Raw genomic sequence first — 17,931 nt, 5'->3', positions numbered from 1 at the left:
TTATTTCCTCTTGTCGGCAATCTTCTGTCCTGTCAGGAAGTGCCAGATGCCACCTCTGTAGGCTTCATTGCCAAATGAGTACAGAATGGCGTTGAATATCGGGGATGTCTTAGCCAACACAGGAAGCACCTAAGACAGAAGAAACATTTTCTCATTGAAAGAACCCATGGAGTTTTGAACATTGATGATTGAACATTGATTAATCACTAGAGACAAAACCCTTGTAAGTGATCCACTCATTGTAACCAGATTTATGAACTGCTGCCATGTCATTTTAGCCTGCAGTGCGCAGGTGTTCATTTTTTGAATGTCAACAGTGTATAACGATGAGGAACTTTTCTTACCATCCTAAGCTTCGGTGAGACCAATTTGGCATTCTCTACACAGGCATACATGCACATAGCCACATACGGCCCCCAGGTCAACAGCAGTGTCCTCACTGGAATAGTGGTGTTGAACTGAAAGTTAAGAAAATATAAGTCATCTTGTAAAACACAGCTGGTGTTTATAAGGGGCATAGTACAGAAACTTATAAATAACTCTAAACCATTTGCATGACATGATAGCCAGTTATGTAGCTGATGCAGTGCCTTACTAACTACCATGTAAAAAGAAAGGCATTCCAATGTATAGGTCGCACCAGAGTATTAAGTCATTTTACAAAATCAATGTGTGAAACGGGAAATTACAGTAAAAATGGATATGAAATACCAATCATTGGGTGGCCACAGCAAAATATGTTTTCTGAGGTCCATTATCAGTGAAAGTGCAATGAATGTATTTACCAATGCAATGCACAGTTCATCAAAGTCATTTATACAGGTCCAACAACCTACGTTACGGTTGTGTTTTGGTGGTTAAACATGTTAGACCACTGGTCTTATGTAACAGTGAGGCAATTAAGTTTAGTTCTGTGGAGCTCTGTACCCTATATTTGTGAGTCTTCTTGAAATATGCGTAGATGGTGCTATAGGAACTCTGCATCGTCATCAATGGGAAGACGAAGTAGAAGACGGAGATAGTGAGCATGTAGGTAATGTAGTTCCTAAGGAAGAAAGTAGACACATGTGCTTTATTTTCACAAGAGTGCCACAAGAGAGTTTGAATTTGAGAGCGGAAGCATGACTAATACAGCTGATGGGAACCATACAAGTTTCCCTCTGCTGTGAACTTCCAATATTTTAGCAATTTTGGGCCCTAATTTCAATAACGGGCAACTGGGAATGAGCAAAGTCCATCATGTACTAAAGCTATCCCACCCATGTTCGACGTAAGGATCTTGCTTGTTGCCAGTTGCCCATCAATGAAATTAGGACGCAATATCACTTATTTCCAGTTCATTCTGAGGACCCGGACAAGGCTGTAAGGTGCCAGCGAGCTGACGGTCTGGAGCAGCAAGATGCTTATTCAAGTAACAGCTAGTAGCATCATCCACCAAACCGAATGGACAAGAGGCAGTCCATGGGTGGGGATATCCTGGGACAACCCCACTTTGACCGCTAGTAATCACTGCCTGCTGATCTAAAAAAAAAAAAAAGTAATGCTTGACAATACTCGACTCTGTCAGCTTCACTCAGATTGGTACTAATTTTTGGGTGGAGAATAAATAGACAAAATTGAAAGAAATGAAAGAAAACACAATCTGGTATCTTCAAACTCTATTATTCGGAAGTAGAACTGTTAAAAGCATTAATACACTCATGTTCTTGGGGTTGGTAAAGGATATCCCTATTGCCTGTGGCACTCGGCTCTCGGCCTACGGACAAATCACAGCCTTGGGATACCCCCTGACCACACGAACACAAGTGTCATATTGCTTAAACACTTCATAGTCCCTGAAATATTTCTACTTCTTGTGTGTTAATGATTTGCAAAAGTAGAGAAGGTTAATTTGTGTGATAACTATACTGCTCCTTACACTCCAAACTTTGTATTTCCATCTTGCATTAACCCCACTAATTCAATAAGGAAAATTGATTAATGAGCACAGCAATAGGTGGAGTTTGCAGAGTCAAGTCTGCTTAGAGTAAGGTGATTTTTTTTTTTTTTTTTCTTCAAACCATTTACTGCGATGGTCAAAGGCTGGTCTACTTAAAATACCTCATAGAAGGGGTAAACAGGATTGAGTAATTTGGAAGGCGGTCTGAGAACACACTATAAAGCACAGTTACTGTGGACTTTTTAGGGATCTGCCCAAGACATCTTTTACTAAACTTTCCAAGTTTTTATGTTTCATTTCTATTTGAGATTTAACCACTCCATATTTCGAATTAGTAATTTTCACTACACTTATGTATCCATTCGTTACTTCTCATGTTTTAATTTTTGTAAAGAACCTTATGCTGCAAGTTGCACATGAGAAAGTAGTACTACTAGTAGTAGCAGTAGTAGTAGTTGTAGTAGTAGTAGTTACACTAGCAGTACAGGTAATGAGAGATTGGTAGGCTCTACCTGTCTCCTTTGGTGTAGTCCAGCGTACAGCAGGTCTTCATTGGCTCAAAGTCAAACTCCCCCCAGCCAAAAGAGGGCAGAGGGAGGGCTGCCCAGAAGATGGCAAATACCCAAACCATGACACACATTGTTCCAGAGGTGGCCCAGAACAACGGCTGATCTGTGAGGGGTTAACAACATTATCTTTTTTTTATCTAAAAAAATCGTTCCCACATTAGCCTACATCTCTGACTACTTTACAGCCATCTTTGAGATTTAAATACGGCAAATAAAATGACATGGTTATAAGTCTTGAAAAGTGGATTGTAGCTTGATCAGATCAGATGTTAAATGTTTACACTTAATGTGTCTACATCGTAATTCACATCTTCATTTGACCCTTTCCAGTTCTTTCAGTCTATACTACAGGAATGAAAACTTTGTTTGGTGATACTCACTGGTGCAGTAATAGTGATACTTATCCCATGAAATCAATGCAATAAGGCTGATAGCTGCATAAATGGAAATCAGGCCTTCAAAGCCGTGATTGATGCATCCCTCCTGACCAAAAGGCCAGACCCTGTTGCAAAAATTAGTGGGTTTAGTCGGGTTTAGCTTACTATCTCTATTATCATAGTCAGAAAATCTGCTCTGTGTAGACAAAACACTTTTTCTGATGGAACACATTCATCATTTTTCATAATTATCAATTATCATTAAACACACTTCAATTTTCCAATCAACATGTAATTCCTAGGTTATAAGTCTCTGCTATGTTCAATAGAAAAATAAGTGAAAGAGGATCATGATGGACATCTGTAGCCTACCTCATATAGCTGGCATAGGCGGCAATGAGGCCGTTCACATTGAGCATAAGGTCAGCAATATTCAGATTGAACACTAAGAAGTTGCTTGGCGTTCGCTGCTCCCTGACTAGCAAGAAAGACAGTGCTGCTATAGAGTTCAGAAAAAAACCCAGAAGGCCTGTACGGAATAAGCAAATGCACAAAATGTCATTAGAGTTAGAACAAGACAGAACACTTCAGTAGGAACATAATTTTAGGTCATTGACGTAATGAAGAGTGAGACAGGTATCAAAAGCTTTAAAACGTAGTCAAATTTCAATTGGGACTCTCACTGGTGCTTATGATATATCTAATATATCGCTGTGGTCCATATTCTTGTGTAATTTGATAAGATCAGGCGTTACAAGAAATGCAACATCTGCGACACATTCTCCATTGCCGTTAGATATCGAATCTCTTCATCTAACGTTACCGTTCTACCTGGACGACATTAACCTTTTCCCTAGGATGCTTGTCGCCTAGTAGTTTTCCTTAAAGACAGATATATTTGTGCGTGCCCCTCTGCACATGACAACACTTACCCTCAACAAGTAGAGCAGTGCTGAATGAAAACATATCGAACTCATTGAACCCCTCCGGTAAGGTATATGCCGCCATTTTTTAATAGTTTAAATTCTCCCAAGTATTGGTTTGTGTCCTCGACTTTAATTTAGAAGCTCTGAAAGTTTTGAAGCTCAAGACTTTATAGGGTCTGTTTCACGTGATAGGGCGTAGAGGGTCTTAATCTGGTAAACCTCCTTTGAATCCCCAAAAGAATTTCCTAATACTTAGTACTAACCAGCGGCCAGAACTAAATAGACCTTCAGACACTATCATGCTTTCGTTGCGCAAGTTCCTGCAATTGCGGCTCTACTGCCGGAATGCGCCATTCTTGCGCAGAAGCGAAGTTTCCATGTTTGCTTTATGTTGTGGGAAGATGTTTGGATATTGAGAATTATCATTTTGCTATGTAGGATATAGTAAGAATATAGGTTCCATGGTTTTGCCTTCAGGTGACTGTTATTTTCAATGACTGAAACTTTTCTAGACTGTGGAATTTGGCTATCCTTGTGTTCACTGGTGTATGATAATCCATTGTAGATTATATGATTTCACAGAAAAAAAAGAAGTGTAATCAGTAGACAACCTTCACAAACAAACTGTCAGTTCACCTTCTGATGTATGCAATTAAAAGAAGGGTTAATACTGCAGTTAAAGAGACAGTATGACACCTTTGGAAGCATGTTCTTTAAAGGCAACTAGAACGGGTATCATCTTCAAATTTATTTTTAGTGGTATATAGTCATGTGAAAGACAGAGACACAAATCTTTCATTTCAACTAGATGCCTAGGCACTATGCAGTTCTGTTGTCTGGGTTGGACCATCCTGTGAAAATGTAAAAAAAAAAAAAAAAAACTTTTTACAGCATGACATCACCAACTATAATGCCAAAAGACTTGAGTTACCATGCCAGCCCTTTATTAGTGCCAATTGTTCTGCTGTAAGTGTTTTCCAAGCCTTTTGGTAGTTAGATTGTTAGTTTTTGACCAAAACTCCTTACTGCTGCTTTAAGTCACATTTTAAATGTTGAGCTGCAATGTTCTGTGCAGCAATTAATCTATAGCAGTTCTTTCACAACACAAGTTTAAGTCTGGCCTATAACCTGTAATCTCTTAATGTTTGTGAAATGAAACCCAAAGCTCTGTGGCAACTCTGTATTTCTTCTGTGTTGGTCTCTTAATAAGTGAACATATTAAAGGATACAACATTTAAAGTTTGCTTAATTAGTAGACCTTTATTTTTCCCCTTTAAGATTAACCACAGATATAGCAACATCACATTATCCTGAATTTCCCCATGGGATTAATAACGTATGTATGTATGTATCTATCTATCTATCTATCTATCTATCTATCTATCTATCTATCTATCTATCTATTAATAATTGCCCTTTCTTAATGTCTAAATTTAACCAGGGATCATTGATCAGTGATAGGGAAAATAATGCAAGAAACGAAAGTTGGTTTCTCCTTTTGTGGTTCGAAAAAAACTTGACTTGGCTAATGCGAGGCACACATTGAGTTACCATGTTTTTGTGTGAGTAGTGCGACTCAAGCTGGGCACAGTCATGAGCTGCTCTTGGCACACATCTCATTACGACATTGCATTCACTGGAAATAAATCCACTACACAAAGACTGCACTCAGACACAAAGGCAGTCACCAATTGCTTGTGGGATTTCAAGATGTTGGGAAACACCAAAGACTGGACTTAGTGTGTGAGTGTGAGCACAACACCAAAGCTAGTGTGAGCCGCCAGCCTGTGTCGGAGTACGGCTGCTCGTGTCTTGGCTACACAGCCTGACAGTGTCCCTCCTCCCCGGGGCAGATGTTCTCTGGCGGGGTCCAAGAGAGGGCCATCAGCTGTAACAGAAGTAAGCTTATTTGATGTGCTGCAAAACTCACATGTACAGTAGACCGTGGTCGGAGCACCACACTAAATACTGTATGCATTAATATTAAATCCCTGATATGCATGCCCGGATTAAAGGCTTTCCAGCTGTCCGTCAAAGGCATTCAAATCCCAGCCAGCCTGCTTTGACCCTAGAAGTCAGCACCTGGACAGCAACCTGTCTTGAGGACACCATAAGTAACCTAGATAACCTAGATGACCTATGCCTTTTGCCCTTAGGACTGAGCAAGACTACTCTTTGATCTTTGTGGTCTGAGGCGCAAATTACTTTACAGTTGTATTTTATATAAGAATCAAGAAACTCTTTTCGTGGAGAGGGAGCATTGTTTGGGCCATCTTTTTTTAAGCTTTGTAGCTACGCTATCACAAGATAGATTGAAGTGGGAGACTGTAGAGAGAGAGAGAGATCTGGAGAGAGATTGTGGAGAGAGAGTGATACAGTATTTTTTTTTGATAGGGTTTGTGTATTCAATTGAATTCCCCATCAAAAGAGATTAATGAATTTAACTTTAATTGTAACTGTTAATGATCAAAGCTAAGAGAACTGACAAGGCAAAAGTTCAGCTTTTAAAACTGAATGTTATTTTTAACATTTTATTATTTAATAATTAAACTGAAATTAAATTAATTTGGTATTGAAACAAAATGTTTTGTAAAGACAAAGAGTGATTATTCCAGCCCTTGCCTTGCGTTTTCCAGGTTTAAACCAGGTAAAGGTACGGTTTAATCTGCCTGTGTGTTTTACACCTTCAACCTGTAACACTTTCGTAGTATGATCCCACTCATGCACAGGCTGGCGATTATGTCAAGTAATTTTTGTGTTTTTGTGTCTTCATTTCTCAGTGTCACAGGAATTCTGAAGGATACAGCAGATGAAGAGTTTAAATTCAAATGAATGATACAGCTAGATGGGACATTTACAATTGTGAAGACACAAATATAATTACAGTATACTGTAAAGCATTGACAGCTGCCAGTCTAGTCAGTTGTTTTTAACCTGGCTGAGGAGTAGTGTAAGGACAATAACATGTGAGTGAAATAAATGCAGCACAAATGCGTAAGATCTGATTTTCTGTGTGAATGGCTTCACAGACACTACGTACATGATACTACTGTCCAGAAGTTTATATGAGGTTAGTCAAGTAGATGTTTTGGTACTTAAAACAATGAGGGTTTGTTTCGAGGGCAAAGATGGAGATTCGAGCCTATGTTTCTCAATACTTAGCAGTTAATCTCTTAGCCTTTGTCAAACAGAGGGGTTGTTTTCAGTATACAATGTACAATGTATATGCAATGTTAAAAAAGGTTTCAAAACTCAGTCTATACTGTAGCTACAGTATATAAAATGTATATGCTGCCAGTTTGTGATAGCCAGGAGTGTGGAGTTCCTGAGACTCAGAGAAGAGAAAAGCCTAAAATTAGGTACTGAGACACTCCAGAAGGGAGTAACTATTCAAATTCAGGCCCAGAGTGCTGAAGATGACAGATTTAAAAGAAGCCTTTTGGGCATTTGTTTACAAAAGTCCATATTTCAAATAACAACACTTACTTACTTTAACCTAGACAAAATGTCATATATCATACATCAGCATTTACTTTAGTCATCTCATAAAGGGGACTTAGCTGCCACTTTGCTGGATGTGAGCGTTGGGGTGAAGACAACACTTCTGTTCTTACTGCCACCTACAGGCTCACAAATGGAAACAAAAATATTGGTCTACTCAAAACATGAGTTTTTTTTTTTTAAATGTGTAGCTTTTGAGTGCGAAATTTGGTTTCGAAATAGGTACGCTTATAAAGTCCTTTAAAACAGATTTTTGTGATGGTACAATAAGTACAACACATTTTTTGACATTGAGACACTAGAACAAAATGATCACCTTCAAGAGAGAAATGCATACATGGGTCTATACAAATTGTCTCTCTTCACTCTCACCATTATATTATCAGTTAGTTTTTTTAGCCATTAGAAAACAAATCATTTTTGCACACGGGTTTCGATGCATTCATGCATGTTCATAGATTTAAAATACATTTAATGCAAATTGAAAAATGTATTTGAAGGATCTATATTTAACACATCAGTAAATCCTGAAGAGTGAAATCGGCTGTCACCCTGACGCTGGTGGTGAAATGGAAAAAGCATTTAAAATCACAAACGTTGTCTAACCCCTCCTCTTTTATTACTCCCTAACCCAATGCTTCAGAAGTGCTTGTTCTGTATATAAACAAAGGGCCGTCATATAGCCTATCAGCTTCTAGGAAGCAATAATCGCCTAAATAAAAATAACCCAAGTCCTTTCCCTAATCCTCGTCTGTCCTTTTTATCTCAGGAGTCAGCGCAGCACAGTCCAGTATGGGGCAGTAAGCTGGCGGGACAGTACGATGCCACTGATGCTGGAGGAATAAGTTAGCTTAGTCTCCTCACTACCAATGTAGTAATAGTCCAGTAGAATAGAGCCAAGAAAGCGGTAACCATGTTCGGGCGTGCAGGTTTGGCAGTTTGGGTGGCGTTGTGTTGCTTTCCTCTGGTTTGCTTTTCCTGTCCTTCCCAGTGCAACTGCTTCTATCACAAGCTGAGTGATGGCTCCAAAGCAAGGTAAGGGTTCGAAACGTTGTGGAACCACTACATAGATAGACAGGATTGGATACACTGCGTCTTTGTAGTTTTAAAAACAGGTTCAGTGCTCTTTATTTGCACCATTTTGTTGGATGGCAGATTTTCAGGATTCTTTATTTAGTGTGGGATTAACTTGTGAATGCTTTTTAATCTTCTTTCCTTGTAAGGCAGCGTGCTTTGCAATGTAGCGTTCACATATTGTATACTGAGCACAGATGAAGGCTTCTCTGCCTCAAAATTATTTATTTTAAAATGCCAACAATGTTATGTTGGATGTGCTTTGTATCTATTAAGTGTGTGTTTATTATCAAATGGAAAAATAATTGGAATAATAAAGTGGAAAACAAAAACTGTGAAATAATTTAATTATGTCAAAATATTGCCATTACCATTTAATATAAAACAATACATTGCAAAAAATTGTGAAGTTGTAGAATGCAACTGTTAATATCTGTTTATTTTATCCTCCAACATCAATGTCTAAAAAAGTGCTTAGAATAATCTGTTGATGAGTATGTTCTCTTTCACTCTCCAGGAGTGTCCTCTGCAATGACCCAGAGATCACTTTAGTTCCACCTAACTTCCCTCTGGACACGTCCAAGCTGCGCATTGAGAAGACGGCCATCGCACGCATCTCAAGCCAGACCTTCCATTACCTCAGCAACCTGGAGTTTCTGTGGATGTCCTTCAACTCGCTCTCCACCCTGTACGCTGACAGCTTCCGTGGGCTGTCCAGCCTGGACGAGCTGCGCCTGGATGGGAACGCACTCACCTCCTTCCCCTGGGAGTCCCTGACGGACATGCCAAACTTGCGTCTCCTCGACCTGCACAACAACCAGATCACGGCCATCTCCAGCGAGGCCACCCTCTACATCAGGAACCTCACCTACTTGGACCTCTCCAGCAACAGCCTGACCACCGTGCCAACAGAGGTGCTCAACACATGGCTGAGTGTCAAACCCTCTGTAGACACGGACAGCTCCAAGATAATTCTGGGTAGGGCTTTGCACAAACTAATAGAGTCTACTGTACTGTAGGATAGTGTTGTCATAGCTGTAAGTGATATATGATACAGATAAATGTTCAGTGTGAAGTAGAAAAATACTATTGCAACCACTCTCTAAGAATGTGATTACATATGAGACAACTACAAGTAAATTAACTTACTTTAATATTGTTATATTACTATAAACATAGTCATTTACATGCTATATTCTTTGATGTTGCAAAATAAATATTGCAAAAAATTTGATAGCAATCAATATAATCATATAAATGTGGCTCTTTGAAAAATGTATTCTGTAATTTTCTTGGCAAAATACTGAGTAACTAATCATTTTATTTGTGTTCAAAGGTCTCCACGACAACCCCTGGGTATGCGACTGTCGCCTGTTTGACCTGGTGCAGTTCCAGAAGACCCCGTCATCGGCAGTAGCATTTGTCGACACGCGTCTGCGATGTGCCGAGCCTGAGAGTCTCTCCGGTGTCCTTTTCAGCGACACAGAGTTGCGGCGTTGCCAGGCCCCGCGTGTGCACACGGCCGTGGCGCGTGTTCGCAGCTCGGTGGGCAACAACGTGCTCCTGCGCTGCGGCACCATTGGCGTGCCCATCCCCGAGCTCTCCTGGAACCGCGCCGACAGCAAGCCCATGAATGGCACAGGTGAGTTCTCACGGCAGTTCTCCTGCGAACATCCTGCGAGCTAGCTAAGAATAAGCCTGTAGTCCGTTACATAACTGTGACATTTATTGTTGTCATGATGGAGGAGTGGAGAGAGGGCAGATTGGGAGGCGGCGGTTTAAGCCGGTCCTCTGAGACAATTCTCTTTGGATCAGAGTGCTTATCTTTGCTGTGTTTTAAAGTCCGTCTGTTGACTGCACAATTTTTCTCCTCCTTTGTGTGGCACTGACTGATGTTTGTAGGTCACATCACAGAGCAGTAGATTAGTTTGCAGTGATTGCACGGTCACCCTGTTCTAATATATGGCATGAATCTCTGTGTTGCTACAGTCCAGCAAGAGGTATCAAAGGATGGCATTATCTGGTCTATCCTGAGTGTGCCTGCAGTGTCCTACCGTGACTCAGGGAAGTACATCTGCACGGCCACTAACTTCGTTGGCACCGCCGACGCCATCATCTCCTTGGTCATCTCGGATACGTTCCGATCGGAGGAGGTCATGTCCACTGGCTCCAGGAAGAACCGGGGAAAGAAGGGTGGCGGGACCCGTGCCGCCTACCAGGAAAAGCTGATCGCCAGATACATGCCTCCCCCCACCAAATCCGCCTCTGTGCCCATCATTGAGCCGCTGGGCACCGGCCCCCAGCTGGAGATCGAGAGCTACAGCATCTCCGACAGCATGTCGGAGGGCCAGCAGCCTGGCGGCACCTCCATGGAGATCGCCAAGGAGGTGCTGAGCAACCTGGCGGGCAACGCCTCGTCCCTGCAGCAGGGTCCAGAGCGCCGGATTGTGCGCTCCGTCAAAATTATCGGCGACACGGACCACACAGTGTCACTAAACTGGCGCGCACCCATGGCCACCAACACCACGTCTTTCAGCGTGCTCTACGCTGTCTTCGGCGAACGGGACATGCGGCGCATCAACGTGGACCCTGGCAAGAACCGCATCACCATCGAAGGCCTGGTGCCCAAGACCAAGTACATCGCGTGCGTGTGCGTCAAGGGTCTGATCCCCAAGAAGGAGCAGTGTGTCATCTTCTCCACGGACGAGGCAGCCAGCGCCAGCGGCACGCAGAAGCTCATCAACGTGGTGGTGATCACGGTGGCCTGCGTCATCGCGGTGCCCCTCACGCTCATCGTCTGCTGCGGAGCCCTCAAGAGGCGCATGCAGAAGCTGCTTGGCCGCAAGTCAAAGGACATCCAAGACTCGTACGTCACTTTCGAAACGCTCTCCCCAGGCCAGAAAGCCAAAGGGATGGAAGGGGAATACCTCACTCGACTCAACCCTGATGAGTCCAACAGGCTTCTATCAGCCCGTTCCAGTGTCGACTCGGAGGCCACAGCCAGGACTGAAGGCCCACCCAATGAGTACTTCTGCTAGTCAGTGGTTTGAAACTATGCAGACATGCACTCCTGTTGGAAACTTTGCAGCTGGCATAAACACATACAGTTGCATGACAGGGTGAGGCCAGTTTTAACTGGCCAGTGAAGCTTCACCGGACATTTGGTTTTCTGGTGGACAGATGACCCTTTGCTGGGAAGGCTTAGAAAGTGCCTGCTGGGCTGTTGGGAAAGATGAAGGATGTTCATTGCTATTACTGAGACATTGTACTATTTATTTCACAACCAGATCACCCTGTGAGTGGTGAACTGTGAGGAAGGGAAACTGAGAAAAAAATAATTGTAAATGCATTCAGACTCTCTGTTCAAGTGTTGGAATTTTATACGTCATGCGTAATTTTTTGAGACATATACTCATGCAGTGGAGTGTCTTTCAGATTATATTTTGCTAGATTTCTTGAAGCCCATCTCTTTGAGAGGATGGTATATCCACTCAAATAACTCTAAAAGTACCTTTTATTTTATCAGTGTTTGATTCACAAAATGTTTGGAAGTTAGCTGTATGCCCCATAAGCAGGTTTGTGTGTACCTTTTAAAATATAAATCTCTGTATCGTGTTCATGTGCTGGGTTGACTGACTTTCTAACCTAAAATATGAACATTTTTGTATCATGTCTATTTATCTTATCAGATCATATAAGTGTAAATGTATGAAGGAATAAATCTTTTTTGTATATAGTGGTGTGCATTGTGCATTTAAAAAAAATGTGGTAATAGGCAGGCAATATTGATGCACATAAAACAGGCTATAATCACTCAAGGGTAAGGAGGGAAAAGGTAAGTGTGAAAAGAAAGATGGGCAACCGGGCCATCAAAATCTTGAATGAAAGACGGCTGACTTGACACAGTTCACTAAGTGTGTTAGTCTGTTAACATGACTGGACAAGTTTAAGCTCACATCTAATTATAATTAATTTTGTGACAAAGTTACTCAAGCCCTAATCTTTGAGAAAATTGGATTTATATTTTGATATGGTAATACTGCTCCTAAGTCACTTTCATTGTATAGTTTGACGTCTGCTTTTAAAGTTTCCAATCACCCTGAATATTTGAAGACCTCATCTCTAAAAATACCTTGCTCCATTTAGGTTCTTAAAAGTGACGCAGAAGAGGATTAAGCGTAATAAGCTTGCTTCAGTGAAGCAGTGAACTTGCCAGTTGAAAATCCTTCGCGTTTCCTTTTAAGGAAAAGTACATCAGTTCTTAATTCAGTGACGCTAATTGCACAAAAGCAAAGCAAATATGACATTTGGATTCTATTTCAGTCATTTACTGTATAATTTCATACGTCATCTAACATTTTTTGTCATAATACTTAGAGAAGGTCAAAATAAGTACAATTTTGTACTACACATACAAGTAAACTGTATAGCGAGAATGAGAGAGAAAGAAAGTGAGAGTGAGACAGAGAAAGAGAAAGAAAGAGAGTGAAAGATAAAAAGAGAGGGAGAGTGAAAAAAAGAGAAGACAGAGAGGAGAAGAAATAAAAATAGATAGAGACTGACTGTCGTGAAATACGTGCTAAGAAGTGTTCCTTAGTGTTTTTTGTTCAACATATGTCTTTGTACTCTTGAGATTTACTCACTGTGGAGCAGACATACTTTTGGAAATATTCTCTATTCAAGATATGGACATCCAGGTCCATTTGAACCAAATGACCAGTCCAGAGCTGAACTAATTCGCAGTGTAAGTGATAATATCAGTGACGTGTGGAGTGCATGTCAGAGCTCCACTGTCCTTGAGAATAGAGCCAAAGTGACATTATATGTTGTGCAACACTACAATCACTTCAACTCTACGTATATTCAGTTTATATACAGTAATTGACTATCATATCTGTGTGAAAATGTCCCATTACATTATTTTACACAATTTTACCCACATGTCGCATTTAGTTGAACATTTTAGTCAATCATATTTTTGCCCTGCCAAAGGATGTGTTCACTACTGTGCTGGCGTTAAAACACTGTCTATGCTTAACGTGGACATCTAAGGCTGCTTGAACCATAGCCCCATCCCACAGTTCAGTTTGGCTTGAGGAGTATGTGACAGTGCTCTTGTCTCCTAGAGACCATTGGGTTTGACCTGATTACATCCTGTCCTGCAGCAAGTCACCCGCAGCTCTGCGTGGCCCTCTGCTGTCCTGAAGTGTGCTGTTGTAGCTCTGGAGGGGCTGAAAGGAGGTGGGTCCCACAGCAGGGAATGGAGACCAGTAGCCTGGTGATGTCACAGATGGCACAACAGGGTGACATTCTCTCTCCTCCCTCCACCCCATGGTGGACTAGACAGAGAGAGCAACTGTTTGGAGTCAAACAGGTATCAGATAGAATGATATCCATGACACCTGGAGTCAAATCACTTTTTAACTTTATGAGTAACAGCTTTTGTTTTGTTTTGTTTTTCACAATAAATCAGAAATTCTGTTCAGTTGTATTGATTTTACTCTGTCTGTAACTCACTGCTGCCGACAATATATAAACATTTCCCCCAATAAATGTTTATATATTTATAAAAATATTTTTTTTAAGTAACTTTCATCTCCATGGTGTGCACAAAGACTCTACGGTCAGACATGCAGACATCCTAACTTAATTTTTTTTTGACTGCCGTTTGTTTTCCTCAGGTCTGTAATCTGCGTCAAGACGTCCAGGAGGATTAGATGTAATGAGCTTATCTTGCCGAGCCCAAGCTCAGCTCCTGGGCGACGCTCCACATGCAAGCTCTCCATAAGAATATGGACACCATTTATGTAGCACTAGCCATCACCTCAGTCCTCCTTCAAATCAATTTTGTATCATCTTTCTGTGTTACTGGGTGTTCCTGCACCGAGGATGGACCTGCCGGAAGGTAAGAGTGTTTCATATAACAGCATTTCAGTAGAGTGAGTCAGTGTGTTCTCTGATTGACTATCAACGTAACTGCTGTTCACATTTAGCACTGTCAACTTTAAATAAAAATGTAAGAAAAAGAAAATATAAATTCATGAGGAAAAATGCCAGATTACGTTATTCTTATTTATTCATGGCTCTAGATAGTGTTGGGCCATTTTGTATTAACTGTTTGTTGTACATGTTGGAACTAGAAAATAGCCGGCTGTCATGAACCATCATGACTGTAGACTTACACTACCTAAAGATCACATCACAATCTCCAGGTCCCTGCTTTGTATGGAAACCTCCCTGGGGCGAATCCCTGACAACGTCCCCTCAGACTTTGTCAAAATCCGCATAGAGAACTCCCACCTCACAGAAATCTCCCAGAGGTCTTTCTCTAGTGTCAGTGCCTTGGAGTCTCTGTGGCTGAACTTCAACGACATCACTCTCATGAACATTAAGAGCCTGGAGGGTCTGGCCAACCTGACTGAGCTGAGGCTGCAGGGCAACAAGCTCCGCTCCATTCCGTGGACGGCATTTCAAGACACCCCGAGCCTGAAGATCCTGGACCTGAAGCACAACAGGCTAGATGTGATTCCAGAGTATGCCCTGAGACATTTGCTGGGGCTGACCTACTTAGACTTATCTTTCAATCAGCTTACAGTCATCTCCAGGGATGTCTTCCTCAACTGGCCCCGCTACCAGACTCCTAAGCCGGGTAGGAATGAGGAGAATGGGGCCAATGTGGTGCTGGCTCTCCATGACAACCACTGGCTGTGCGACTGCCGCCTGAAGGGGTTTGTGGAGTTCATCAAGTCAGTCAGCCCCCCGATCATACTCATGAACTCCTACCTGACCTGTACCGGTCCCCCCTCCAAAGAGGGGAAGTTCTTCCATGAAGTGGAGCTGAGGAGCTGCTTGAAGCCGAAGACGTCGACCCCACGGGCCAACGTCACGCTGCCCATTGGGGCTTCCGCGGCGCTCCAGTGCCTGGTCAAGGCCAGACCGGAGCCTGTGGTGCGCTGGATCTACAGCCTCAAGAACATGAGGGGATTCACAGGTGGGCTTTGATGACGCTAATACTATCTTTTTCAGGTCATATTTTTTGGCTCATAATCACTATTCCATTTGTATGCCTAACTCATAGATTAGTGCTAGACAGCTACTCTAAACTACAGTATGCTAATAACATTACATGACTTGTGGGGGTAGCTCTTTCCCATTACATTTGATCAGCTGTCATAAATAATGGCATCTAATACACTTAAATAAATCCACTTATATATGTGGTTAGTTGGGGCTTTATAAGGATGTCTAATCAACTATTGGTGCAATATCTTTATCATCTAATAGAGATATTGTAAAAAAAAAGAATTACAATAATAGAGCTTTTCATTTGTAGTATAAAGGATATTTTGCAAAACTTCAAAGAACATTAGTCTAATGAAAAATAATAATGTTATTGACTTCTAGTCACAACCAAAGTAACAAGCAAATATAATTATATAATCCAGTGACCTCATGTGTTTTCTTGTTTCTTGTGCCACAGTGTCCCAGACCCAGGTGGATGAGGACACCATTAACTCCCAGCTCCTAATCCCATCCCTGCACTTGGCTGACCACGGCGTGTACACCTGCACCGCCAACAACTTCATCGGCAACTCCTCTGTCCGGATCACCGTCACCATCCAGTCAAGCAACGTCTCCTTCCCCGTCTCGCCACCCTTCCCCCTGGCCTCAGCGGAGGAGAATGTCTATATTAACTTCCGTATCGCCAAGCAAACAGTGTACGGGATCACCGTGGAATGGTTCGCCATCACGGACAACCCGGCCCAGACGTGGTACACCATCCACTTTGGCCGCTTTGACTCCCCAAAGAAGGAGATGATCTACATCAGCCCCGGCATCACCAGCTACTCCGTGGATGCCCTGCAGCCCATCACCAAATACGAGGTGTGCGTGGCGCTGAAGAACCAAACCCCTCGGACCGGCCAGTGCATCGTCTTTATGACGGGCAGTGACGTGAACGAGATGGAAAAGCGGGAGCGCCTCATCCACATCATCGTGATCGTGTGCGCCATGGTGTTAGCCGTGCCCGCCGGCATGTATGCCTGCACCGCAGACACGCGTATAGGCGGCTGCCGGCGCCTGACTGAGATCGTGAGGCAGCACCGGAAGAGGGAGGAGACGAGCACCGATGTCGCCATCGGGGAGCGGCAGGGCACCTTCGACAGCCTGCAGGCCCCCAGTGACGAGGCCCTGTGCCGCGGCTCCATCGAAGCAGACAGGATGAGGCAGAGGCTTGAGGACAAAACGCCGAAGGGCAGCAATGCCCAGCTATACTGAACAGCTATTCTTAGATTTTTACTGAACCAAACCTCAGTGTACAGCTTTAAGGAGTACCAAACACATTTTAGTAAGACAGTGTAACTAACAACAACACAGTGGTCTGCTCAATTCAACACCGGTGTGGTCTGCACACATTTCTTTTTTATGTTTTTTTTTTTTTACTAATACAGTAATCGGTTTTTAACCCCCAGAGCAACACTGGATGGTTAGAGAGCCTCACAAACTCAGAATTTTGTAAATTACACAAAATGAAGCCCTTTAAACACAGAGTTTAGATTTACACTGCGCATCAACACCACAGCTGCACCTGAGAACACAGGGCAACCGTGGCCAAGCTAAACATCCGAACAGTGTCCTCATCAGCAGAATATTATTTGACATGGTTGTACATTTCATGAATATATAGAGATGTTGAGGAATTGTCCAACAGTCTTCTGTGAGGGAGAGACTGTAGAAGAGTTAGATGCCTTCTAAATATTAAAGGGACTTTATCTTCCACTTTCTTTGGAAGAATGTCAGAATTCATTGAAATTATGTAATTTATGTAATTTTGGGGAATCACAGTATGTTTCCAGTGTTAATTGTTTTCAAACAGTCATTTGATACTTCCATGGGAAAAGGGAAATACTATGTATTCGATTTGTTAATAACACCAAAGCTCATGTGAATTTGTTTACCAGTGGATATAAATAAATGCCTTATAAACATCCCACTTTGCCCTTTTTGAATTACAATTATCTCTTATAAGTCACACATTAATTCACCTATACACCCTCTACTGAATCTAGATTTCTAATGACTAGCATTAAATACTCCATTTCTTTACTTCTTGATTATAGCCTAGTAGTTTAGTATATGGATCTCAGAAGGTGGGACTCACAGACTGTCAACACATTCTCAGTGTTAAGAAGTCCCCTCTGCAGATCCTCTCTCATGAGAGGATCTCATTAATCCCCCTTATATCAGTAGACTAGTTAGCGATTCAATGATACTGAAATATTAAAGCAGCAATAAGGAGTTTTGTTCCAAAACTAGCAAGCGTACTACCTAAAAGGCATGCAAAAACCTTGTGAACACCACCAACAGTCCAGTTGATACTGATAGAAGCTTGCTAACAATGTCATGCTGTGAAAACTCCATACCATTTTTGCGGGTTGTTCCAGCCCTGAACACAGAACTACATAGTGCATATCCTGGATGGCTAGTGAGATTGACACAGGTGTTTATCTGTCCTTCACATGGCCACATGCAATGAAAATGAATTT

At 42.0% G+C, this 17,931-nt stretch overlaps 3 protein-coding genes across 3 annotated transcripts; 2 read left to right on the top strand and 1 right to left on the bottom strand.

Annotated features, from left to right (window-relative positions):
- Positions 1–3,893, bottom strand: rgrb (retinal G protein coupled receptor b; the record flags this gene model as incomplete). Its single annotated transcript, XM_080834350.1, has 7 exons — positions 1–129; positions 345–458; positions 928–1,045; positions 2,452–2,611; positions 2,889–3,010; positions 3,258–3,414; positions 3,818–3,893. The coding sequence occupies 7 exons, from the start codon at positions 3,891–3,893 to the stop codon at positions 1–3; spliced, it is 876 nt and encodes a 291-aa protein (XP_080690476.1).
- Positions 3,894–8,225: 4,332 nt separating this feature from the next.
- On the top strand, positions 8,226–11,424 carry lrit1b (leucine-rich repeat, immunoglobulin-like and transmembrane domains 1b; the record flags this gene model as incomplete). Its single annotated transcript, XM_080835478.1, has 4 exons — positions 8,226–8,347; positions 8,904–9,364; positions 9,723–10,028; positions 10,376–11,424. 4 exons carry the CDS (start codon positions 8,226–8,228, stop codon positions 11,422–11,424), a joined length of 1,938 nt encoding a protein of 645 aa, XP_080691604.1.
- A 2,733-nt stretch (positions 11,425–14,157) lies between these two features.
- On the top strand, positions 14,158–16,663 carry LOC308361562 (leucine-rich repeat, immunoglobulin-like domain and transmembrane domain-containing protein 2; the record flags this gene model as incomplete). Its single annotated transcript, XM_080833947.1, has 3 exons — positions 14,158–14,291; positions 14,599–15,377; positions 15,867–16,663. The coding sequence occupies 3 exons, from the start codon at positions 14,158–14,160 to the stop codon at positions 16,661–16,663; spliced, it is 1,710 nt and encodes a 569-aa protein (XP_080690073.1).
- Between the last annotated feature and the right edge of the window lie 1,268 nt (positions 16,664–17,931).

This window comes from Sprattus sprattus, assembly GCF_963457725.1.
Source record: "Sprattus sprattus genome assembly, chromosome: 3".
Classification (NCBI taxonomy): domain Eukaryota; kingdom Metazoa; phylum Chordata; class Actinopteri; order Clupeiformes; family Clupeidae; genus Sprattus; species Sprattus sprattus.
The sequence above is the reverse complement of the archived record's forward strand: the minus strand, read 5'-3'. Positions and strand labels throughout refer to the sequence as shown.